This window comes from Spinacia oleracea, chromosome 5 (assembly GCF_020520425.1).
Source record: "Spinacia oleracea cultivar Varoflay chromosome 5, BTI_SOV_V1, whole genome shotgun sequence".
Classification (NCBI taxonomy): Eukaryota; Viridiplantae; Streptophyta; class Magnoliopsida; order Caryophyllales; family Amaranthaceae; genus Spinacia; species Spinacia oleracea.
In genome coordinates, this window is record NC_079491.1 from 28,497,030 (window position 1) to 28,524,549 (window position 27,520).

Genomic DNA, 27,520 nt, shown 5'->3' on the forward strand with positions numbered 1-27,520 from the left:
AAGTGTCCACTTCGGACATTTACGCGGGATTTAATAAAACTGAATTGTGTGTAAGAGGTAATGATTGAGAATGTTTTTTTTTTTGGGAAAGGAAAAAGTAGATAATTGTTTATTGATAAAGTATAAATAAAAGTGGATGTGGTGATTGAAAAGTGGAAAAAGTGTAAAATGTGTAAGAAAAAGTAATAATGATTTTTAGAAAAGTGGGAAAAGTGTGTGGAAAAGTGGGAAAAGTGTATGTCCAAAAATGGAAACTGGACACTTATAAGGGAACGCTATTTATAGGAACTGGACACTTATTTAGGAACGGAGGGAGTACGAAGTATTAGGTAGGGTAAAAGAAGGTGGGTTAGTCAATTCCCCGGGAAATACAGTGTTTGAGAGCCGCTTCTCCCCTCTCTCCCTTTTTCTCTCTCTTTTTAGGGTTTACAAAAATTAGGTTTTTCTAGGGCGGAAATAGCCAATTTTCTTCGGAAATTTGGTTATTTCCGCCCCTTCTCTTTCAATTTCGTTGTGTTTTTGCGTTAGATTTCAATAAAACTATATAGTTTCAGTGTGGTAAGTACCCCTATGGTGGGTTTGGTTGTTTCGGTGTAGTAAGTACCCCTATGGTGGGTTTGTTTTTAGTTAAGTTTTGTGTGTTTAGTTTAGTTCAGGTTGTTTCTTTGGTAAAGATTTATGCGGGATCGAAGAGGATGTCAATCTTTCGACTACAATCAGACAAATCAGACGGAAATCATATTTGTCACGGCTACAACAGATCTATAGACCCCCTCGTCAATGAAGGTTGTAAATCACAGCGATATAAAAGAGGGTATACAGAATGTTTGATATACTACGATCGTAGCTATGGTGAAAGGAAGTTTTTATTTGATCCGATTGTTATGTATTTGTTAGATTTATATCTTTATATAGATGTCGTATGACTTTTTATCAATGAATTAATTTGTTTATCAAAAAAAAAAGTATTAGGTAGGGTAGACCCCAACATTTTGACTTTAATAAAAGAAACAAATAGGGTTAGAGAGAGAGAATTTGTCAAAAGTATAGGTTGCTACCGCTTTTTTTTGTTAGCTTTTTTTTTTTTTTTTTTTTGACAAGAGGATTTTTTTTGTTAGCTTAAATACGAAGTATAATACTCCGGGACTACTTAATGGCTTTAAGAATGATGTTTTAGATCTTTCTTGATCAATTACTAGTACCAAATCTCAATTGAAATAGCTATAATAGTTTAATTTTAGAGTGCTATGAGTTTGTGTAAAAAAAATAGAGTGCTATGAATAAAAGAAATCAGGCATTAATTAGTTTCAATTCATTAAAATTAGAATTATGCCTGTGCGATGTACGAAACAATATATTAAGGGGGTTGGGTCGTCATAATTGACTAGCTACCTCGTCACATATATCGATCATGTCAGTAATTAGATATATCTGTCGAAGAATATTTCACTTAAAACACGACACGTGATTTAAGCCCGTCATAAATAGTCTTTCGTTAATGTTTTTATTTTTTGTAATGTAGCTGTATTATTATATAGAACATGTAGTTAACTCCTAATAAAATTTATCTATTATTATCTTTTACTAAGTATTTATTTATTATTTAGACTCCTTGCAAAATTATCTCTTATTGTCTTTTACCAGTATTTGACTCGATCCTATTATATTCAATTTTATCTCATTATTTATCATTTAAAATAAAATTAATATTTGATTATGTGACCGGACAATCCTACGTGGCACTCCAAATGCTCTCCAAATGCTCTCCCCTTTATATTTATCGAAATACTATTCGTCTTAAATTTCTTTTGGATATATTCTAATTTCTCCATACTACGTATTTAACATGTTTTATATTCCCCGCTCCATCTTATAATAATAATAACTAAGTATTATTTTTGTGCAATAACATAAGTTATCAAAGTAGAATCCGTACTTATATTCTAAAAGCGATAATTATTTTACTTCAAAAAGGTTAATTAAAGTAGTATTTCATAAAGGATAATCAAAGCGACAAGTAAAAAAAAAACAAAGAGAATATTTTAAAAATTGTTCATTTAATCACTACAAGAAATTTTGTTCTATTAACGACGGGAAATCCCGTCGCGAAAGGCCAATAATCGTTGATTAACGACGGGATTTCCTGTCGCGAACCCGTCATAAAAGGGGGCCGTCGTTAATAGAAATCCCGTCGTAAATTCGTCGTAAACCCGTCGTAAAAGACATTTACGACGGTTATTCCCGTCATTGTTTGGTTGTTAACCCCGTCGCAAAAGGCTTTTGCGACGGGATTTTTGACCCGTCGTAATTAGGTTGTCGTTAAAGATACAAATTCTTGTAGTGAATATATTCATTTAAAAGTTTAGACAGTGCATAATACTTCGTATTATACCAAAGTTACAACAGATCGAAAGACCCCCCTCGTGAAGGCTGTATCAAACAGCGATGTGAAAGAGGGTATTCATCATTGTCAGATCTCATCTACAACGATCGTGGTTTTGCCGGATTAGAATTTTGTTTGATCCAAATTGTTTTGCATTTGTTAGTTTTGATTTCTATTGTAAATGTCGTATGACTATTTTATCAATGAACTAATTTTTACCTTAAATATATATATATATATATATATATATATATATATATATATATATAGAGAGAGAGAGAGAGAGAGAGAGAGAGGAAGGCTCATGTGAGAACACCCCTTTTATGTGAGAACACAATCTTATGTGAGAATAAATCTTGGCCTTTTGATCTTTTATAATCTAACAACTCAGAATCGAGGGATTAGTAATGACCTTTTTGTAAATTCATTGAAGAATAACCCAACCATTTCCTTCCATTTTCACGCATAATTTTTTCTCTCTCTAACCTTTGTTTTCTCTCTCTTCTCTCTCTTCACTTTGCTGCCATTAGAGAGCTCATTCAAGGTCGATTTTCGCTTCAATTTCAGTTTAATTCGCTGCGATTTCAATCAAATTCTCGAATATAATCATAGAATTTCCAGATTTTGCTTGTTTAAAGGTATGATACCAATTTTTATTTTCATGATTATGTAATTATTCTTGTGATTTTTGGCCCAATTTTGTTGAACTGAATTTTATTTTGGAGCGATTTTTTGTATTTTGATTCAATTTCGTTCTTAAGTTGTGTTTATATTCAGATTCTATCATGTTTGTGAAAGTCTATTGTTTGAAATTCTGTTCGAATTTAAATGTTCGATGATCAAGTATGTTGTTCTTTGATTCGACTTCGTATATTGAACATTGTTGTGTTTTTTTTGTTTTTTAATTTCAGATTGATGATTATTCTATCTGTTCGAGTTATGGAATTAGAAGTTCATCATACTCCGGTATCATCATTCATTGAATCTGATCAGTTTTGTTATTAATACGTCCGAGGTTTAATGTTCTGAATAATTGGCATTGTGTTCCGAATAATTGTTTTAAATGTACTGAATAATTGTTCTTCTTGTTCTGAATAATTGCTTTTGTTGTTCTGAATAATAGTGTCTGATGTTCTGAATAATTGTTTTTCATGTTCTGAACTTGTATTCATATGTTCTATATGTTAGTATTATACATGTTCTGAATTATTTTTTTCTTTCTTTTGTAGAATCCGTTGTAAATAATGAACAACTTGCAAGTTGTTCTAATTCAAATGTGTCTAGTTGTTAAGTTTGGTTACCATGATCCGAAAATTCGCGAAAAAAAGTGAAGTGAACTTGTAAGTTATAACTTGTTATAACGTAATTTGAATAATTAGATTTCTATTTTATTTCTTTCATGTTCTGAATAAATGTTCACCGTGTTGTTCTAAAGAATACACAACATGTTCTAAGAAACTAGATCTCTATTGTGTTTTATACAATATAATATGCATATTGTTCTAAATAATATGCATCATGTTCTAAAAAATGTACAGAATGTTCTAATTTGTATATTACTTATATTATTCGTTTTTAGTTGTCTTAACACTAAATCTCTTTTGTTATTTTCAGGACTTTGTCATCGAATCAGTTTCTTCAAACAATACTTGATTTCAGTGTCGTGCAACTAGAGTTGATGATTTATTTGTTACATTTTTTTAAAAAAATTATCTAACGTTACACTCTTTGTTACATCATTTTTTTATATCTTGTTTTTAGTATTACATTTTAGTTATCATTCTGGATGGACAATGTTACGGTTCGAATTGTTATATAAATGTTATATGTTTTATTCTAATCGTATATTGGTTTTGTTGATCATGTTCTACAATTAAACACCTTTTTTCTACATATTGTTGATAATGTTCTAAATTTTTGCATATTTTGTTCTACATAGAAAAATAGAATATATTTCTTTACCAATCATTTGAACATGGTTTAGCTAATATATTTGTGAAGTATTTGACTTATTTTTAATAGATTCATTAGCATATCACATCATAAGTATTCGTCAAATTAAACTTCAAACAAGGTTAAAACTTTAAGAAAAATAATCTATTACAAGTTGATCAAAACCAACCAATATCGAAATTGTCGGTTTACTAATTTTACGAATTCAACATAAAGTATTTACAAGAAATTCAACGTAACATTGATGTTACAAAGGCACTATGATCTCGTTAAATTTGAATCTTTATTTCCCATTTCCTTGACTTTGAAATCATGATGTTCATCATTTTCCTTGTGCGCCAATATCTTGCCACAATATCTCTTCATTTTCTCAAACTGCAATGAATTAGATTTTGAATATTAGAAACAATAAAATAGCATATGTTCTGAATTTATAAAGTAGATGTTCTGAATTCACAAAGTAGATGTTCTGAATTCCCAAACTAAATGTTCTGAATTCTAAAACTAGATGTTTTGAGTTCCAAACTAAATGTTCTGCATTCCTAAGCTAAATGTTTTGCATTCTCGAACTTAATGTTCTGAATTTACACAAGTACACATGAAAGAGCGCACAAACACATGCAAGTAACATGTACAATACTCAAGAGTCTAGCTTTCTCCACCAGTCTTGATTTTTTATCCACTTCTACACAGTCTTGTGGCCCTGAACGCACCTCAACTATAGTCTTGTGCTTCTTGACATCTCTAACAATACTTTTTGTCCTCTCTTTCATCTTTTCAACATGTTTCCTTGGTTTTCAATGTTTCTGGTCCACTTCCTTAATATCGTGCTCAACAATTGGTTCCACATTATGTTGCACATCAGCAGGCCTTGTCCCCCTTTGATGAGATCAATTTCTTTATCGAGGTGAGCTTCGGTTTCCTCGCAACATATGAAATAAATTTAGTTATGTTTTAAATATGTACATATTATATTAAAAAAAACATATGTTATATGTTCTAACCAATGTACTATATGTTCTAACTAGTGAAGCAATATGTTCTAACAAGAGAAGCTATATGTTCTAACAATTAAACTTAATATGTTCTAACAATTAAACTTATATGTTCTAACAAGTGAAGCAATATGTTATGTACTTTATTCCTAAATGTTCTAATTAGTTAAGCTACATGTTCTAATCAGTTCAGCTATATGTTCTAATCAGTTAAGCTACATGTTCTAATCAGTTAAGCTACATGTTCAAATTAGAAGGAGATATATCAATCAACACAGAAGGATACAAAGCAAGAAACAAAGTCACTCCTGGAATTGTATATAAATTATGGAAGGGCATACCATTGGGCACTGGTTGATATGGTATTCTAAGACCAACATAAATGCTTCCATGAACCAACACAAATATGTTTGCATATGTGCTCATATTATTATTTCCTATAACCATTTCAAGATATTCAGGTAAAACGCATGTTCTTGAGACAAATTATATATTTCAAAAGAATTTCAGTCCAAATCTGTTTCTATTTTCATCGAGGAACACACTTTTTTTTTTTTTTTTGCATGCCCACTTCATATGACCCAAAGAATGTCAATCACTTTCCCATAAGGACAACATTTACCAATTGACTATATGCTTTCACGGGACTTAGAAGACTTGAAAAGAAGAAGAAAAAACACTTTAGCAACTTCAATACGAAATCAACATATTAAGAAATGAAGGTTCATAATCTTAGCAACTACAGAACCCATAGGTTTTAATTTTCCATTTGGATAGTGGAAAAAAGGAGGGTTAACAAAGAGATAAAATAGACAGCTTCCAACTTTCGAATACAACAAGTAAAAAAAATTAGAATTGTGATTGATAAGTGTGTTTAGAGTTTAGACAACAATGATTGCCCCTTTTTATAAAGCGAAAGAGGCTCAAATTCTTCTAGCCAACCAAACCAACATATAAGATAGGTTTTGAAATTGAAATTTGGTTAAGAAAATATGAAGATACATCACAAAAGTTTTCTTCTTCGGAAAAAAATTATTCCTTTGCTACAAAAGGTCCAGTTTATATTTAAGAATAACTTGATAAGTTGAATTAAGCGTCTCTAGACTACTATTTATTCATGTTCCTGTGTGTGACCAACTTTCAATCTTGTCCACAACTCTTATGACACAAGATCTGGTTATTCCTTAATTCCTTTTCAGTATTTTCTAGGGAAATTATCAAAATGCTAAAGTTAACAGAGAATGTGTATGATTAGTTGTACGTTTTTGGTTACTGAATGAAGTAAAATTCTTGACAAAACTTATAAAGTATATCCCTATGCATAAAAATTAGATACAAAAAGCTAGGAAGTAATTTTGAATCAGCTTTAGGAGGATAAATTGAAATTTGTTAGTTCTGTAGCAGAGTAATATCATTATATTCACCATAATCAGAAAGAGAAAAGTAAATCCAAGAAACTCGGTAGTATTAAGCACATGATTCCTGATTAAATTACAATGTTTTCATTATAAGTACATACATATACCAAGACGATGAAACTTCAACTTATATAAAAGCGCAAACATCAAATAACCAAATTTAAATTCAAGCCAATATTTGTTGATTTGATGTTACACAGTCACACATAAGGTTCAAATATGGAAAATATAGTGAGATCACTATAAGTAACTTCCATGTTCTAAACATTAAAGAAATTTGTTCTCAATACAATATCTTCCAATATCTTCCATTTCTCAATACTTCAACCATCACTATAAGTAACTTCCATGTTCTAAACATTAAAGAATTTTGTTCTAAACAACGAACCTTCATGTTCTAAATGTTGAACCTTCATGTTCTAACGAATTGAGATTATAAAATATTACCTAACATTTACAAGTACGTCTTTCAGAAGTGCTTGTTCGAAAATAGGACGACTACATGTGCATTGTGGCTCTGATGTTTGGGTGCGTTTAATGTCATATCCGGCATTTGAATTTTGTCTATTTAAACATTCAGAACATATAACTATAAGTTTTAGAACATCATGAATTAATTCATACAATAAGCAAATAAGAAAATAAAGAAAATTTTCACAAATTAATTCAAAAAATCATAAATTAATTAATAACCTAATAATTCATAAATTCACAAAAATTCAGAACAAACTAATTATGGATTCAGAAAATAATAACAAAAACATTCAGAAAATAAGCATAAAAATTTTCAGAAAAAATAAATCAAAAAACAGAACATTCGGTCAATTGATTACTCAAATTAAGGTCTAAAAACAAGAAAAATAGTGCAAGATTTGTGTATTGTTGTTTACCTTATTCCTTCGTAGGTTTTTTTTCGGCTTATTTTTTGTATTTTTCTACTTCCTTCATCTTCAATCTTATAGGAATTCAAAAAATTAGGTCAAAAGTGGCGAAAATTGTAGAAGAAGAGAAGAAATATAGAAGAATTCGACAAGAAACTACCTGAAATCAGCGAATAATCGAGTGAATTGAAGCTTCATCGACATTTTTTTAAGCTTCAGTGACTGTTTTTTTCGGAGAGAGAAAATGGTGAGAGGGAGATGAAGAAGGTTGAATTTTAGAGAGAGAGAGTGAACATCTAATAATAGCTTTAGAAAGTGAAATGTCTGCCTTTTATTACTTTGGTAGGTGGGAGGTTAATCTTAGCCCTTGAATTTCATCTAATCCTACGGATTAGATTCATTCTCATATATACTAGTATACTCACATAGGGACCTATTTTCACCGGATCCCTCCCCTATATATATATATATATATATATATATATATATAAAAAGTTGCATCCCTTTCGTTACGTCCTTCCTAGTTCCTATGATAGAGATGGTTAATTAAAAATACAATAGTAAATTAAAAGTCGAATAGAGATAGATTCTGATGGAGTAGCTTTAGCTCAGGAGAGTAAACGTCACGCGCCAGATATAAGAGAGTGAGCTTGTATAGGTGAGTATTTAGTCACGTTGATGACGAGTAATTGCTGACGCTATTTCTAAACGTCATAAGTGCGTAAGGGGCGCATCTCGGGATTTTTATTTAGTTTTTCTTGTAAGCTACTGGCAACGAATTATTTAAGCTAGCTAAGAGCCATTTTCCATCTCACATAGCCATTTTCTGCCTTTTCTCCTTCTTGGGCAAAAGAGATGACTCGCCCCCCAATCTTGGGGCTTGACCCTTTGCCGGTCTTTTCGTTGCTGCCTCTCTCGCTATATTCCTGGATGGGGTCAGTCGGCCTGGTGTTTTTAATGCCGTCAAGTAGCATGATCTTGCTGAATCTTGACTGCCTCGGATTCTTTCGGCCTTCTCAAAGTTAGACATGTATATCATAGTTAGATGGTATGTTGATACCACTGCTTGTGCATCGTGGATGAATGGCCGGCCCACTATTACGTTGTATGCAGCAGGCACTTTGATTACTAAGAAGTCTACCATTAGGTCCCTTGCGGCTCTACCTTCTCCAATCTGCACTGGTAGCCTGATGCTACCTTCCGGGAAGACTGTGGCTCCGGAGAATCCTATCACAGGATAGTTGACTCGTGTGAGTTCTGTCTCGTCTATTTTCAGCTGAACGAAGGCTTCCCAAAAGATAATGTTCGCTGAACTCCCTCCATCCACCAGTATTCGTTTCACTGGGAAGTTTGCTATTTCGAGGCCCAAAACCAGTGGATCGTCGTGAGGGTATATAATTCCGCGACAGTCGTCTGGGGTGAATGAAATATTTGGCATGACTTGGGTTGCCGGCCATTTTATGGTGCTGTGGTAGTTTACCAGGTGGCGGTGTTCGCCCAGACTTCTGCCGGCTCCACTGATTGTTCCTCCATGGCACGGTCCTCCAGATATGACCCATACTGTCGGCCCCTTCTGGCCACTGTTTCTAGCCTCCCCATTCCGACTGGTTTCTGGTGCTTTCTGCTCTATTCGGAGCGGTGTTTGGGTGGATGGTAATCTGTTGTTTGTGTTATTGCTTTGCCAATTGCTATTCTGTTGGTTGTTGTTGTTCTGTCGGGCTTTATATTGTGTCAGATAGCCTCTCCTGATCATATCCTCGATGTTATCCTTCAAATCTCTGCAGTTTTCCGTATAGTGTCCACAGTCATCATGGAATGCACAGTACTTCGACTGTGGTCGGGGTTTGTCGCTCATTGGTGGAGGCCTCTTCCAGTTTTCGTTCTTGTTGACATTGTAAATTGCGGCTCTTGGGGCGTTCAATGGAGTGTATTCGTGGAATGTGGGGTATATGCTGGTTGATTGTTTCTGGTAATCCCTCCCTCTTGGGTCTTTCCTCTGTTCATCCTTTCTGAACCCCCTGTTCTGATTCTGCTGCGCCGGCTGAACCGGCCTTGGTGCGGCATTTCTGGTCTGTGCCGACTGATAGTGATTTGGGATTGTCATCAGCTCGTCGCTTTTGATGTATTCGTGGGCCTTTATCAGTGCGCTTCCCAAATCGGTGAAGGATTTTCTTCCCAAGTATTTTTTGAACTCGCAATGGTTCATTCCTCTCATCAGGGCCACCACAGCTATCTCTTGCTGCAAATTTGGTATGCTGGTGGACTCGTTGTTGAATCTGGTGAGGTAATCTCTTAAGGATTCTCCGCTTCTCTGGGTGACTGCCATCAGCTCTCCCGACGTTTTCTTTCTCTGCTGCCGGCTGATGAACCGTAGCATGAACTCTGTTTCTAACTGTCGGTAATTATATACCGACCCCTTTGGTAGTCCCTTATACCAGCCGGATGCCACTCCCAGCAGCGTTGAGGGAAATATCTTGCACCACATGGCGTCGGAATCTGTATACAACATCATATGTTGCTCGAATGTGTTGCAGTGGACCTCCGGATCTGTGGATCCGTCGTACTTGCAGAGTGGGAACTTCAATTTCTCCATTGGTTCCTCCAGAATGTCCGCGCACAGGGGGGAGTTTGCAGGTTGGATGGTGTAACGGCGCGACGCGTATCTCTGGGGTGCTTCTCTTGTCTCTTCGATGACCATGGGTTCCGGCCGACTGCGCAGAGCAATCGCCTGGTTTGTATTTGGGTGTTGTTCTTGTTGCACTAGGATCTGTTCTCCGAATAGGTTTCTTATCGGCAATCTCTTCCGTTTTTCGCCGACTGGTGTTTCTGCAGTCTGGTGTATGACTGTCCTGGGTACAGGTTCTGTGTTTGCCTTTCTTGCTGGCTTCAAGGCCGACAACGCGGCCATCACCGCTCTTGCTGTAGCCAACTGTTCCTCCGAGAACTGACCGGCGAGTTCAGACGGCATTTGCGTATCATCCTGGGCTGGGCTTTTGGGCTCTCCTTCTGAGTCGTCGTCCTCGACTGAGTATCCCAGAACATGCAAGGGTGTTGCTGCAGTCGTAGTTTTGCTGACGACCGACTGGCTCCCTAGCTGGGGGGTGGGTTGGTCATTGACGGGTGTTATTATTGGTTCTGCCGAGAATAGCGTGGGTTTCAATGGGGTTGTTGTTTTTGTCGTGTGCGTACTCTGTGGGGTTGCTTTCGAGGCCTGCTTTTTGCTTCTCTTATACGAATCTGACTGCGTACTCTCCATTTTCAAGGGTGATGATTATGATTGATTTCTTTTTTTTTTTTTTTTTTTTTTTTTTTTTTTTTTTTTGTTTTGCCTGGCTGTGGGTTCTGCTTACAAGTGGGGGTCCCCTCCTTCTAGCGCCAATTGTTCCGGCGGCGGACTCGGAACAGGAAAAGGATGACTGACTCCCGACTGAGGTTGCTGACTGGATCCTGCACAGTGAAGCCGTTAACTAGCCTCGGGGGTGATCCGAGAATTACCCCTCCGATGCTTAAGTCAGATTATGCTGATAGCTCTGTAATAAATGCTCATAAGAATGATTGGATTGGAATTGCGTACCTTTGGCATTGATGGGGGTCCGTATATATAGACGGGTTATTTGTACGGAGGACCCGGGTTATTACCCGTTGGTTCCGGATCCTCCCTTTCGGCTCTGATAGGCAGATGATGTCAGAGAACTGCCGACTGGGTTTGTAAACCCTGGATGCCGACTGCACCTTTGGTGCTTCTTGTGAGTATATGTCTATGTTACAGCTGTTATGGGTTGTCCTACCGGCATACCGGTAGGGCTACCCGTACATATTCTTATTTTATGAAATATTATTTTTTAGGTAAATGCGTAGTATTTTAATACAAAATACTCCGTGATATTAATTATTTATACTTGTATATAATTTGAATGATAAACCAGAACATGCACAATTATGTACAAAATAACCAAAACTAAATACGGATTAGTACTAATATTACTAATTTCAGCCGATAAGATCGTGGCTACTTACTAAAACTAGTCACGAACACATTTTCAACGTCACAACTCACAACCTAGGGAGTATTCTATTGGTGTTATTTTGTTGGACTGAGGTTGAGACGCAAAACCACATTTTTCGACTATGCCCAGTGTCACAAATGGTCTGGAAAAGTAGCTGGTTGGGTATAATCTCGTATACCCAAATGGATATAGGTGTGGAAGATTGGATAATGAATTTTCTGAATTTGTTTTTCAACCAAGATGGTGAGGAGGACTCAAGACTCCTTCAATTTATCTCAATTTTGTGGTCAATTTGGCTACACAGAAATGAAATCATCTTTAGAAACGTGAGTGTAAGCCCGGAGAGGATTCTTCACCTTGCACAGTCACACGTTCATCAATGGACCCAAGCCCAGAAACTGCTAGCAGCAAGACAGAAGGATGAAAGGGAGGTGTCATTGCCTGCAATTACTAAGGGAATCACTATCTTCAAATATGGTCGATGTTCAACGGAAGGATTCATATGTCTAGTTGTTGATGCAGCGTGGAAGGCCTCCAGTAAGGGTAACTGCAATCAATGGCAAGCGGCAGTAGGGTGGGAGGAGGACACAGATCAAGAGCCTCGACTGAGTGGTGCAACCAAAATATTTGCCCTTTCACCTCTCCAAGCAGAGTGTCAAGCCATCCTTTGGGGCACTCGTCTTGCAGCTTCTTTCGCAAGTAATGTTGTGGTCAAATCGGATTGTTTGGAGGCAGTTCAAGCAATCAAGAACCCTTCCAAAGCAGTCGTTAATATAGTACCTATTATAGAGGACATTAGACTAGTAGCGAAGAACCTTGATTATTTTGTATGCATTAAGGTAAGCAGAACTCAAGTTAGTAAAGCCCATATCCTCGCTCAACGTGAGAGGAAGGGCAAGTAGTCTGTTTTCTTCTGTCTCAGCTGTCAAAAAAAAAAAAAAAAAAAAAAAAAAAAAAAAAAAAAAAACTCCTTATTTTTTTGACGTTACTCTGATACAAAAATAATCCTTTTTTTTTGCCATTATCTTTGGTTTTGCCGTTTTGGCATCGGAAATTCGGAGCCCAAATTTGTGTAGAGTATATCGTTCAACACCTGCGGCCAACTTTGTCACTTTCGTGTACCCATCGGACATCAGAAAAGACGAACTTTTTACCAACTCGCGAAGAGTTGTGAAAGACTAAACCAAAACTCGTAGTAAAGTTCCTCATCTCCTTGCTATAAAATAACCATTGTATCTATATTTCATAAGGGAATAAACGATATTGACTTTTTTTTGTGCCCCTAGCTATGAAACAAATAACTCGATTTAGTTTTAATATTTCATAAATAAGTAAAAGGTTTTGCGTATAAATGATGCACAATAAATTTATTGTATACCGGGGTAACTTTTAACATATTCTAATTAACTTTTTGTATTATGAAATAATATTTGATGGGTAAACTTTCTAAAGGATTTTATGGAGATAATTTTTTTATTAAAAAGAAAAATTTAATCACTAAAAAATAAACGATTTTTACATTATATCGAGGTACCTTTTAAACAATTTGATGATGCATTACATTTTTTAAAAATAAAATTATTTTTGAGGGGAAGATATCACGTGAATTTTATTATTTCAATCAAGGTCCGTCAAACTTTTAATGCTTTAGAGAAAGAAACCGGTATAAATGTACTCTTTATTACTCCCTCCGTATTTTAAAGGAGATATACTTTGACCGACACACGGTTTTAAGAGAGTGAGTTGAATGTATTAAAATAAGATGAAAGTGGGGTAGTGGGTGAAATATTTATTATATACTCCGTAGTTAAAAGATGATGTGAGTAAGTGGGGGGACCACAAGAAAGAGAGAAATATTAATATAGTGGGAAGTGGAGACCAAAACATGCAAAAAAGAAAAGTATATCTCTCTTTAAAATATGGCCGTTTAAAAAAAGTGAATCTCTTTTTAAAATACGAAGGGAGTATCAATAATATACGGAGTAGCCAAAGTTTTAATGCTTTAGAAAAAGGAACCAATACAAACGTATTCTTTATTGCCACTCGTATGATACTCCGTAAATAAGATGGTGGTTTGGCCTTTCGTTGAGCTTTCCATTTATAAACATAAATGCATGTATTACCTTGATGGGGCGGGGCGGATGCGAATGTAGGTCTCTCCATCCCCATCCCCATCCCCACCTAAAATTTTTCATCCCCATCCCCGCCCCATCACCCATGGCGAGTACAAAATTCATCCTCATCCCCGCCCTAACGGGTATAAACGAAAATTCATCCCCGCCCCACCACCCAACTGGGTATCCATCCCCATCTTATCCCCGCCCCATACCCGTGTCAATATCCGCCTAATTTTTCTTATTTAGCAAACATTTTTCATATATACGGAGTAATGAAAGTAAACTTTAAATAAAAAATACCTTATGACTAAAGTAACATATGTAATTGGAAAAAATACTCGTCATAACAAAAAAAATTCATACAAAAAACTTAAAAATCTCACATCAATTCATATTATCAACTAACTATGGAAATAAATCTAAACTCACCCCCGCGCCTATGGCGGGTGTGAAGCGGGGCAAGTGGGGATGGGGCGGGTTCAACACAAAATCCACACCTGCCCCATCACCCAAAATTCATCCTCCATCCCCGCCTACTTGGGGCGGATGCGAGACGGGTCTCCCGTGAAACCCGCCCCACTGACATCCTAAGCATATACACTATATTACCATGTTCATAGACCAGGTCTACTTATAACTTTAGGAATGTACTAGATCGATCTATTTTTAATTGAACAACGGTATATAGTTGAAAGGGGTTCAAAGGTAGGTATAATGGTATATACAATGTCAAGTAATCTTATCTACAAATGAAGGACTTAAGTTAAGGGGTTCAAGTTGTTAATAATAAATTAAGAGTTAAGGGGGTCTTAATTGGCCGCCACGCAATGAGAAATGAAGAAATTTGATGGTGGGGTCACTTGGTATTGACTGTTTTGAACTTGAAAGGACAATTAGTATTCTTGATTATGATTTTAATACAATTTAACTTTTGTCTTTTTCTTATAAGTTTTCAAGACTTGTTATTGAACCCTCTACTCCGTAATATCTATCCCTCTTTTCATGGGACTCCATATTTGCCTATTTGGTATGCTTAATGCTTACTGTCTTACTCCGTATCATTTCTGAACTCATTATTCAAACATGCATTATTAATTTATTATACAGAGTATTATGCTTTGAAAAAAGAGGGGCAACAAAATTAATTTCTCATCAACATCTCAATCTAAAATAATACTCCCTCTATTTTATAATGCTTGCAACATATTGAGTTTTACAGTATTCAAACATTAACTTTGATCAATTTTTCTTACTATATATAAAAATCAAATGTAATTGTGTAATATGTTGTTGGATTAATCTTAATGTATATTTTTTCAAATATCAATTTTAATTTTTTTTTTTAGTAATATGTTATTGACTAATTGCGTATAATTTAATTATGGTCAAACTAGTGCTTCGGCATTGCAACTACTCAAAAAAAGAAGGAGTACTCCACTCCGATCCATAGAAAAAATAAATTATTCTAATACCAAATTTCTTATATCCTTAAATATTTACAAATTTTGTAATTTGCCAGATCCAATAAATCGATCTTTAATTAACGGTCATATCACATACCGCAATGCTACACTAATTTTCTACATGTTTAGTACTCCGTAACTAATAAACATGATATGATCTGACAGTTAAATAAGTATAACGATTAGCCAGATAAGAGAGTAGGTAGATGATAAACAATACTTGAGCACAATATTAGGCGATAATAATGTTTAACGCGCTGTTTTGCATGAGCTGAATCTAGTTCTAAGTTTGAAGTTTGAGTATCAAAAAGTATGAAAGATATTAAATCGGAGGAGCTAGTATTTAAAAATAGGAGTGAGTAATATTTAATGACACGTAGTATGAAATTCCTTTCAATATAATAATAACAGAATCATGGCCAATCAAATGATATTGCATAATGTACGGCCAAATTAAAGAAACCCCAAACATTACCATACGATCTAGGCACATGATGCATCATGAACTTGGGCTTCCTATATACGGCGTATTTTCGAAATTACTGTGTCGAACCCCTTTTTTTTTTAATCGCTATTCGACGTCCGCATACGCTAAAATCACCCGCATATATTACGTTAAAATACAATTTTGTCCTCATATAATTATATCCATAATAACAATATCCATAATAATAATAATAATAATAATAATAATAATAATAATAATAATTGAAATTATAAAAAATTAAGGTTCTTAATAATATTAAAAAAAACCGGCGACTTGCTCTGCTCTAACACCACCAATGCCTCCCTCTCTCCTCCGCGACGGCTCCACCCCAGCAGCAGCCACCAATTACCAACCTCCGCCGATGTTCCTTCTGCCACCTTCACGCCGCACCTCCCTTGCGCAGGGTCCGACCAACAGCCACATCCCAACTCCGCTGAAATCAAAGTTTTTTTTTTTTTAAAAAAAAACAGGGGTGCCGCCCAGAATTGGCGGCCCCGACCATGGCTATGCCGCCCAGAAAAAGCGGTTGGGCCATGGTCGTGGCCCCCAATTCTGGGCGGCACCCCGGTTTTAACAAAATAAAAAAAATCAGTTGCTCCACCACCATACCCAAAGTTCCGACCATATTCAAGCAGTTTCCACCATCATCATCTTCAAGCTTAATGTCGCGGCTCTAAACCATGGTAGGCCGCCCAAAGTTGGCGGCAACTACCATGGCTGGGCCGCAGATCTGGGGCGGCCAAGCCATGGCAGCTGCCGCCAATTCTGGGCGGCCGTATTTACTATATATATTAAAAAAACCAATTTGAATCTGAGCAGGAATGGCCGGTAATTTTGGTCGGAAAATCTAATTGCGGGAGGGGTAAAGGCTGGGGAAGAAGAAGGGGGCAGGAATGGCCTGTAATTTTTGTGCTATTACTGCGGCAGGGAGGTGCGTTGTGAAGCATGGGCGTGAAGCCCGACGTGAAGCCTCGGTAATTTAAACAGGGGTTGCGTAGTACGGAATGGCCGGTAAAGTATGGAATGGTCGGTAATTACTGCGGCAGGTCTGGCCGGTTATATTGCTCGAACTTGGGCCTGTAAAAATGGCTGGGGAAAGGGGGACGGTGGAAGGGGTAGGGGTGAAAGGGGAGGGCTTATTTTCTTATAAAGGGTAAAATCGTCCATTTATCAGAAATACGTGGGCGTTTTTAGCGGATTAGGACGTCGATTAAAAACCCCCCTTTTTTTTATAAGGGTAAGGGAAAAAAAAGAGATTTAGGAGATCCTCTGCTCGAGGGTAACTCCTAAATAATCATCCTCTAAAATTATACTAAGAGACTGGCTATTAGAGACCTGAATACACATACAACCTTTAACTAAACTAGATTAAATTACGTGCACGGACGGATATTTTTAAATTATTATTTAACCATATTTTTAATAAAATATTTATCCTCCTAAAACAAATACATAATAAATAAATTTTGAGCATATTCATTTAATCGTCTAATATGAAAATTTCGTCCCACTACGTATTACGTACTTCATACTCCGTACTTTATAAGCTTATTATGCTAATTTAATTAAAGTATTGAGTATATATATTTTACATTATTGATATACGGACTTGACTAAAATAATTCCAAAATAATTTTAAGAAAATTATTATTATGTGGTATCTATTATTGTCATATTCTATAATCCAATATTTTTTTCCATACATAAACTGTTTATAAAACATAATAGAAAAAAAGAAAAGTAAAGCAGATTATATTTTAGGAAATAGGATTTTGGCGGGAAAAAGTGCACCAGGAAGTGACATGTGTCATTCCTGGTGTCTGTTTTAGTATAAAGTAATAGATGTCCTACATTTGCTACACAATTTACTGCTATGTTTGCTTCTCTGTACACGTGCTCAATGGTGACTGAAGAGAACATGTTCATAAGTGACTTGATATCTGAAATGAGTAGCTTCCACGGTGTTTTCCATTTATCCCTAACTGCATTAATAATCAGTAGGTTGTCGCCTTCGATATGAAAATTGTTGATTTTGAGTCTAATAGCCTTCTGCATTCCTTTGTGGAGAGCCACAGCTTCCGCCGTATAAACTTGGGTGTTTCCCAGATTGAAAGCAATTAACAACACTTCTCGTAACTCCAAGGTGATCACGGGTAATAATTCCTGCAGCCGTCGAGCTTCCTTTTCTTGAGCCGTCGAAATTAAGTTTAAAGGCTCTTGTCGAAGGAGGGAACCACCTAACCAGTAATGGTGGGGAGGTGGCTGGGTGGTTTGAGTGGTGGGTAGGTTGTTGAGGAAGGGTGGAGTGGGATTGAATAGAATTCAGATGGAGTCTATAATCCCATTATTTTTGAAGGTGCTTAGCTCTGAATAAACATCTCACATGTGAGAATTATGATTGTGTGAAAATAACACCATTAATTCCTTTCCTTCCATATTGAATACATAAAGAAGATGAAGCGCAAAAGCATCTTTGTGTGTGGACGAAGCTTGGAGAGTGCAGTCAGCAGTTCGGAAAAACGAATCTTGTAGTCTAGCCAGTTAATAGATAGTATGTTCTCCCAGAGTTGTTTAGAGTGACTGCAATGTAGAAACATGTGGTTCATGGATTCATTGATATTGTTGCATCTAGGGCATAGAGGTGAAGGAAGAATCTTCGTGGGGAAGAGGGTTTCTCTACAAGGTAGGCTTGCGTGGCAGATCTGCCATAGAAATATTTTAAGATTCGTGGGAATCACCAAATTCCAAATCCATCTATGTTCCCATTATGAGATTCCCTGAGCATATTATGTGCAAGCCAATTGGTTGATCTAATAGAGAATTCCCCACTGGTTGTACAACCCCAGGCTGGGGTGCCAGGAAATTCCTGGGTCGGAATGGGAATCCCTTTGATTTTGAGGACCAGCGACTCAGGAAGCATGCTAATTAGTTTTGCTATATCCCATTTTTTATTAGGTAGGATAAAATTTGCCACTTTAAGTTTTCGATCATTATCATAGCGGGTGTCAATATCTTGTCTGTCCTTACGGCAGGTATGAAGCGCCCAGTTATCCTCCCAGAAATTGATGTTATGGCTATTACTCAGTTTGCATCAAATTCCTTTCCCTTTGCTTTAGAATATGCTTCCGAATAGTGGATTCAGTTATTTTAGGTTTACACGCAAAGAAATTTGTGTTTCTAAGGTATTTTTGCCTCATCAATTTCACCCATAAGTTAGTGTTATTCGTCAGGATATTCCAACCTAATTTGGCTATAAAGGCTCTATTCATTGGTTCAGTTTTACGAAGTCCCAGACCTCCCATTGATTTTGGTCTGCATATTTTATTCCACGCAATAAGGGGCGTAGCGTCCTTATCAGGGGTGGAATTCCCAAAAAACCCGCGATGAGCCGTATCCATATCTTTGCAGTATACTTAGGGAGTAGGAAGGAAGAGCAGATGTAGGCAGGGAGGACTTCCAGGTTACTTTGAATGAGAGTCGTGCGTCCTGCTTTTGATAGGACGTTTGCTTGCCATAGATAAATACGATCCTATGTTACTTGTGTCGAACAAATTGTGACATGTCAGATACACGACCTATGTTACTTGTGTTTTTTTAAAATCCTATTTGAGTGTTTGTCGATCGTTGTCCAAGGTGTGTGGCTCGGGCGATGCCTCAGTCGCTATTTTAAATAATTAAAATTCGAGATTCTTCTTCAGCTCAATATTTGACCAAAATAAATGTAGTCTATAAAAGTGGAAAGATTCATTAAGTTCAACAAATACACATCTACACTACGTCATTTATCATGCCAAGCAATTTTTCAATAGGTCATCTTACAATTCGTTTAATTTATTTTTCTAATGGAACTAAGTGTTTCAAATTAATAAACAACAAATTAGATATAAGTTGAAATAAGGTGAACATGACAAATTAGCATAAGACTTTGAAAAAATAAAATCAGATTTAACAGATATATGCAGAGCATTTCTATAGTTGATTTTTATGAGACTTATGGTATCATATTTATTTCATGTTTTTTCTAATATTTTAATTGTTATTTTTATTCCATTATAGTCCATAAGAAATAAAATGTAACATAAAGATTTAGTTGTTTTAGACTTCATGTTAACATGTATTTATAAGTTAATGTGAATGGATAAACAACAATTAGTGGTTGGTTAAGATGACAATGTGATTTATTTTCCAAACTTGAGGTCATTTGTTCGAGCCTTATTGTATTGATTTTTGGTTGTCAATAACATCACATACCTTGATGAGTGGATGACGTGGCGTAAAGAAGAGAGTTCTACATGACACATAAACTTTTTTCATAATGCTTTTAATATATTACTATAGATGAATAATGATAGATCCTCGATCAAATATATATACGGAGCAATATATCTTAATTTTTTTTATAAAGATAAGAAGAATAAACTTAGTATCCCTTTCAAACTTATTTTGTAGTGAAATCCATTGTTTACTAAGGAGTACAAGTTAGTTCCAACAATATTAGAATTACAATATGATACGTAGTATATAGAAATGTTACATGGACTAGAATAACTTGAATCTTCCGGTGCAAAAACATAAGGCAGATGTAAAGTTAACTTAAAATCTTTAAAAATTATCATCATATAATTTAAGAGTTACCTATTTTGTAGTCGGTAATTTTGTTCTCTTTAATAAAATGTATCCTTTCAAAAGCACTAATTATATATAAAGATAATCATATAATCCTTCAAAAAGTTTATCCATAAAAAAAGAAATCAACACATAAATAGTTAATCAAAATATGTTAAAATTACTCCGAAAAAATTGGTAAAAGTTACCCTGATTTACAATAAATTTATTGTATGCAGGGTGCGCGCCAGACCTTTTCTGTAAACGGAGAAGGGTACCTATTATCTGAACTAAACCATATTTTCTTATAAATTCGCTTTGATTTTATCCATCTATTACATTATACTAAAACAGACATCGGGGTGACACATGTCACTACCTGGTACAAAACACCTAATCCAGTTGTAAGTATTCCAGTCTTGTCATAGTTCCATAAATAGAAACATTATACTTCCCTAATAAATCTTTTTTACATGGCATGATAGTACTCCCTCCGTTCCTAAATAAGTGTCACTTATGGGACTCGGCACGGTGCTTAAGAAAATTGTGAAGTGTGTAAGAGGTAATGATTGAGAATGTTTTTTTGGGGGAAAAGATAAAGTAGATAATTGTTTAATTGAATAAAGTACAAAAAGTAAAGAGAGAAAGAGAGAGAAATCAGAAAAGTGTGGACCACGGCCACATCATCAATCCATTTAATTGAAAAGCAACGTTCCAATGAAATTGCAGCAACAAAAGCCAACAGCCAATAGGATTTCATTTTCAGAAAGTACACGGATGAAACAACAAAGTGGAGACAAATCCCTTTTAGAGGAAAATTTTGGCATCAAAGGGGACTTTTCCCTCCATTTTCATTTATTACAACAGGAGAGAGAGAGAGAGAGAGAGAGAGAGAGAGAGAGAGAGAGAGAGTTTACTCAAACCAGAACCAAAAAAACAAGAGAAAAATAGAGAAAAAACGCAAAACAACAGGGGAAGCTTCCTTGTTCTGGATTCTTTTGCTCAGATCAGATGGAGACAAATGATGAAGATCAATGGAAAGATGCTGCTTGGAACATCAATGATCATTGGGTGCCTGAATCAGATGAAGAATGGGACATCATTGATGAACAGGTCCAATATTTTGATTTGAATGACGCAGCAGAAGATACGGGGGATATGGAACATATAGTATTTCCATTTGACCTCAATGAACCAGCATCCAATCAACACATTAACAATTTCCAACAACAAAGCTACGGGCCACGGGGTCATCTGCGCAAAAAGAAGCCAAGGCTCAGCTGTGACACAAGGATGCAAATCCTAATGTGGCTTTTGAACAATCACAGCAAAGGGGACACGGGCAAACCCTATCATGGGGCCATTAAAGACGTTGCTCGAATCTACAATTGTCATCCAAGAACAGTCACAAGAATATGGAAGACAACAAGGGCATGAAAAGAAGCATTCAAAAGATACAATATGGCAACCAAGGCAAAAAATGCAGGCAGGAAAAGAATTCAAGTTTCACAAGACAACATCACAGAATTAGGCAGGGGGATAGAACAGGGATTTGGCTGAAATGTTACATATTGGAGGAACAACACTTTGGAGAATGATCAAACGAGGTGATGTTAAACCACACACAAACCCTCTACATCCCGGTTTGCAAGACCCTAATATGCTACAAAGGGTCAAGTGGGTTCTAGATTTACTAGAAGGGGACAGTACGTCCACAAACAAAGAGGCAATATCAACCAATGTTTGACTTTGTGCACATTGATGAGAAGTGGTTCTACTTGACCAAATAACAGCAAAGGGTGTATGCACTTAGGGAAGAATGAATGGGGCAAATACAGATCAGGTAAGTCAAGCAAGTTCATACCAAAGGTGATTTTCGCAGCAGCAATGGCAAGACCAAGGTTCAATGAAAACGATGAATGCACATTTGATGGGATATTGGGCATATTTCCATTCACTTATCAAGAAGCAGCAAAGAGGACATCAAAGAACAGAGCCAAGGGGACAATGATTACTAAAGTGGTTGAATCAGTCAGGCAAAAGGAGACAAGGGACATGCTCATCAATCAAATTGTACCAGCAATCATGGAGAAATGGCCACACAGTGAAGGTCCAAAGACAATATTCATACAACAAGATAATGCAAGAACACACATTAATCATTCTGATCCACAGTGGTAACAAGCACATCAACAAGGAGACTTCACATTCATTCTTGTTCAACAACCACCAAATAGCCCCGACTTAAACATTTTAGACTTGGGTTTTTCAGGAGTATTCAATCTTTGATGCACAAGAAAATCCAAAGGATGTTGATGCTATGATTGATGCAGTGAATCAAGCATACTATGAATTAGAAGCAAGAACACTTGGGAATGTTTGATTATCATACCAATATATTATGAATGAGATGTTAAAGGTAAAGGGTTCCAATGATTATGATTTACCACATGTGAACAAGGCAAAACTTTTAAGTCAGGGAAGACTTCCAATTCAAGTCATTGCACCAATGTGGGACGTACATTAAGGTAGAGACTTTTTGTATGGTACAGAAAATGAGGCAGCAAGGGATAATGCACAAGTCAGGGCACAAATTCCAAATGCACAAACAGACACAATTGAGGCAGCAAGGGAAGACATACCAGAGAGCTCAAATGCACAACAAAACAGAGCAAGACAAGCAATGTAAGACATACCAGAAAGCTCAAATGCACAAGCAAACAGATGAAGTGAACAATGGGAAGAATGGGAAGACATACCAGACCCTACCAGACCATCTAGGGGACTAAGGATTTTGGGTTGATACGAGGGTACAACACTTGTTTGTTTTGGGGACATGTATTATTTTGGGACAGTTAGTCACTTTTTGGAAGCTTGCATCGGAATCGTATATCGTAACGCGAATATTCGTAAGCTGGGCAAAACGAATAAATCATATCGTACGACGGTGATTCATCGTATACGAAACGATAAATAATATCCGTAAGGTATTAGTCGCGAATACGAAGGGCATCGGAGCTGCCGGCCCGTCGAGCCAAGCACGCAAGCGTGCAAGGCCCAACGAGCCAGCGAGCTCGCGAGAAAAGGCGAGCAAGCCAGCCCGCGTCTGGCACGAGCACGCAACAGCATCACATCAGCATAGCAACGACGAGCGAGCAGGCCCATGGCCCAACTGCTCAGCTATGCGCGCTGTGGGCTTCGGCCTGCAACGTGTGGCTGGGCGTTGGGCTGTGCTGTGTCCGTGTGTGATGTGGCCGGTCAAGGCCATTTGGTCTTTGGCCGGTTACATCATTTAATACAATTAGGTTATTGTATTTTTACACACATCACAGTACACACAGTTTTCCAACCCAAAACCTAAGTCAGAAATTACGTTCTTCAGTTTTCTCTCTCTGTGAAAACTGTTCTTCCCAAAAGCAAAAACTCTTGATTGATTGTCTAAGCTACGGTTATCAAGACGGACCTGATCGTGTCGGTGAACCAAATAGAGGAACGACAAGTGGAGTTCTAAGTTCGTGTTCGTTGACAGATTAATAGGGAAAATACGTTCGGATGTAAGTTTGCTTAATCTGTGCTTTATACATGTTTCCTGGCTTTGGGGATTGTTTTCGCACATGTTATTATGTTTAACTGTATTCCCTTACAGGCTTCGATGAAGCTTGGGGACATCTGAGATCAAAATATCATGATTTGTTTTGGTTTTTCGATCTTTTGCTAGTTTTCATGTGTTAGGACATGAATAGTTTCCTTCACATATAAACTAGCATTAGATCCGGAAGGCAATTCATGTCTTGTTTTATACACTTCCTCTTAACTTATGAACTTGTTTTGGCCTTTCTATCTTTTGCCAGCAAATTTCAATAACAGAGAATGCATGATATTCGACAAGAAATCTGGTACAACATTGTCAAAAGTAAAAATGGCTGAAAATAAAGTATTTCCAATTCACTTGCCACAAAATAAGAAAGTTGCGTTGCAAGCGAATGCTATGGATGAATCTTATTTATGGCATTTAGTGTACGGAAATTTGAACCAAAAAGGATTACACCTATTAAAACAAAATGACTTGGTGGTAGGATTACCACTTATTGATAGAAATCTTCAAGTTTGTGAAGGATGCATATATGGAAAAATGCATCGCCTGCCATTTTCAAATAATTCATGGAGAGCCAAATCTCCTCTTGAATTAGTACATGCAGATATATTTGGCCCCACAAGAAACCCTTCTCTAAAGAACAAGAGGTATTTTTTTTTATTATTTGTTGATGATTATACCCGTATGATGTGGATATATTTTATCGATCAAAAGTCAGATGCTTTTAGTGTCTTTCTTCAATTTAAAGCACTAGTTGAAAGGCAAAGTGGATATATGATAAAAACATTGAGAACTGATAGAGGGGGTGAATTTATATATAAACCTTTGATGGAGCACTGTAGAGATGAAGGTATAAGAAGAAAATTGACCGTATCAAGAACACCTCAACAGAATGGTGTAGCAGAAAGAAAGAATCGCACAATTGTTGAAATGTCTAGAAGCATGATGGAAGAAAAAGGATTACCAAAAAATTTATGGGCCGAAGCAGTAAATACAACTATTTATATACTCAACCGTTCTCCAACTAAAGCAGTCCGTTACAAGACTCCTTATGAAGCTTGGAACGGTAGAAAACCTGTCATTAGCAATTTAAAAATCTTTGGATGCATTGCATATGCCTTGAATAAAGATCAAGGTAAAGATAGGTTTGATCCCAAAGGAAGAAAATACCTTTTTGTGGGATACAGTGATGAATCAAAAGGCTATCGTCTTTTAGATCCCGAAACTAAGAAATTAACAGTCTCCAGAGATGTTATATTTGACGAATACGGAAAATAGAAATGGGAAGACGAAACCATTCATACACAAGTAAATATCCCTATACAAGAAGAAGCTAACACTTCATGTGGACCATCTCCAACAACAATAAATGATCCTATAAACACTCCTCAAAGATCGACTGCTTCTAATACACAAAGAAGAGAAACCTCTTCATCTCCGATCTCGAATCAACCAGGAAGAGCACGAAAAAGACCTTCTTACTTAGATGATTATGATTGCTCACTAGCCAAAGAAAATAATATGGCTACATTTTCTTTATTTGCATCTGAACCTTCTACCTTTCAAGAGGCATCAACAGAAGATGTTTGGATAAAAGCAATGGATGAGGAGATTTCAATGATTGAAAAAAATAAGACATGGGAACTTGTTGAATGTCCTAAAGATAAAGGCGTTATTGGTTAAAAATGGGTCTATAAAACAAAACTAGACCAAAATGGAAATATTCAAAAGCACAAAGCAAGGCTTGTTGTTAAAGGCTATGCTTAAAAGCCTGGAGTTGATTTCAATGAGACATTTGCTCCAGTAGCTCATATTGAAACAATCAGGACGGTATTAGCCATAGCTGCACAAAAAGAATATTTTGTGTATCATCTTGATGTGAAATTTGCATTTCTTAATGGGGTGTTAGAAGAAGAAGTGTATGTGGAACAACCACAAGGTTATGAAATCTCAGGGAAAGAAGAAAAAGTTTATCGTTTGCAAAAAGCGCTCTATGGACTTAAGCAAGCTCCAAGAGCATGGAATAGTAGAATTGACAAGTATTTTATGAATAATGGATTCAAAAAGAGTCCAAGTGAACCATCACTCTATATTAAAGAAAACAATGATGGACAATTTCTCATTTGTTTGTCTTTATGTTGATGATCTTATCTACACTGGAAATGATATAAAACTCACTAATTAGTTCAAAGAGTCCATGATGCAAGAATTCGAAATGACAGACTTGGGACTCATGAAGTACTTTCTTGGAATTCAAGTACAGCAGAATAAGGGGGAGATTTTCTTTAATCAAGAAAAATATACAAGGGATCTTCTCAAGAAATTTCACATGGAGAATTGCAAACTTGTGAATACTCCTATGGCATTGAATAAAAAATTAACTCAAGATAATGGAGCTAAGAAAGTCGATGATAACATATACAGAAGTTTAGTAGGTTCTCTACTATACTTAACTCATACGAGGCCTGACATAGCTCAAGTAGTGAATATGGTATCAAGATTTATGAATAATCCTAGCAAATTTCATTTTGCTGCTGCAAAGAGGATCTTACATTATCTTCAAGGCACTGTTAAAATAAGCATACGGTACCGAATTGAAGAAAACGATGAATTAATTGGTTATACAGATAGTGACTGGGCTGGATCAATAGATGACCGCAAGAGTACATCAGCTTACATTTTCTGTTTAGGCACTAAGATAATATCATGGCATTCGAAGAAACAACAAACTATAGCACTTCCATCAGCTGAAGCTGAATATATGTCAGCCACTGAAGCAACATGTGAAGCGGTTTGGTTAAGAAGAATTTTAAAAGATTTGGGTACTAAGCAAGAAAACCCAACAACGATATTTTGCGACAATATGTCGGCAATTGCTATGACGAAGAATCCGGTGTTTCATGCTAGAAGTAAACATATTGAGATTCGACATCACTTTATACGTGACTTAGTCACTGACGAAGAAATAAGGCTTGAGTTTATTAATACAAATGATCAGCCAGCAGATATGCTTACAAAAGCAATAACCATGGAAAAATTCGAAAAGTTCAAGACTATGGTAAACATTGCAAATTAAGAGGGGAATTTGTGAGAAATTAATTTGCAATGTTATAATATTAGGCTAAAATAAAGATTGACAAACATTATTATTAGAAATAGTAAAAATCACATTTTAGTTTAAGGCGTAGGGTAAATTAAATTTCCTACCTCTCTTATTTTAGCATTGTGATTTCTTATATATATCGCAATGATATATCAATTTATATAACAACAATAATATAACAAAGTAATATATTATATTTATCATTCTCCATTAATTCATTATATAAAGTAGGAGCTGCAGCTCTGCATATTCACATATATTATTTTACATATATATATCTCGTACATTGGAGAATATAACCCATTATACTTCCGCTGTCTCCAACATACATCACTTACTTAAACATCGGAGATTATTTCTCCAAAAAAGCATGGTAGCTCAATTTTATAGATCACAAGTTGCCAAAGAACAACAAACTTACAATTACCCACCAGCTTTCCCCTTCATTCACTGCTTGAGATTTTACGCATAAACGTACAATAGCCTATAGAATGGCGAATGAACTATTTCGAA

The 27,520-nt window shown here is 36.1% G+C and overlaps 1 protein-coding gene and 1 long non-coding RNA gene across 2 annotated transcripts; both read right to left on the reverse strand.

Moving 5' to 3' along the window:
- Positions 1 to 4,810: 4,810 nt before the first annotated feature.
- LOC130461070 (uncharacterized) lies at positions 4,811 to 7,918 on the reverse strand. Its single transcript, XR_008921395.1, has 2 exons — positions 7,791 to 7,918; positions 4,811 to 7,704 (listed from the first exon to the last, which is right to left on the reverse strand). It is a non-coding gene; the product is annotated as an uncharacterized lncRNA (long non-coding RNA).
- A 523-nt stretch (positions 7,919 to 8,441) lies between these two features.
- LOC110806157 (uncharacterized) lies at positions 8,442 to 10,598 on the reverse strand. Its single transcript, XM_022011788.2, has one exon. It carries the CDS (start codon positions 10,596 to 10,598, stop codon positions 8,442 to 8,444), a length of 2,157 nt encoding a protein of 718 aa, XP_021867480.2.
- Positions 10,599 to 27,520: the final 16,922 nt, after the last annotated feature.

Excerpts from the sequence above, each read along its gene's own strand:
- LOC110806157 (XM_022011788.2), bottom strand. The coding sequence starts at position 10,598 with ATGCCGTCTGAACTCGCCGGTCAGTTCTCGGAGGAACAGTTGGCTACA.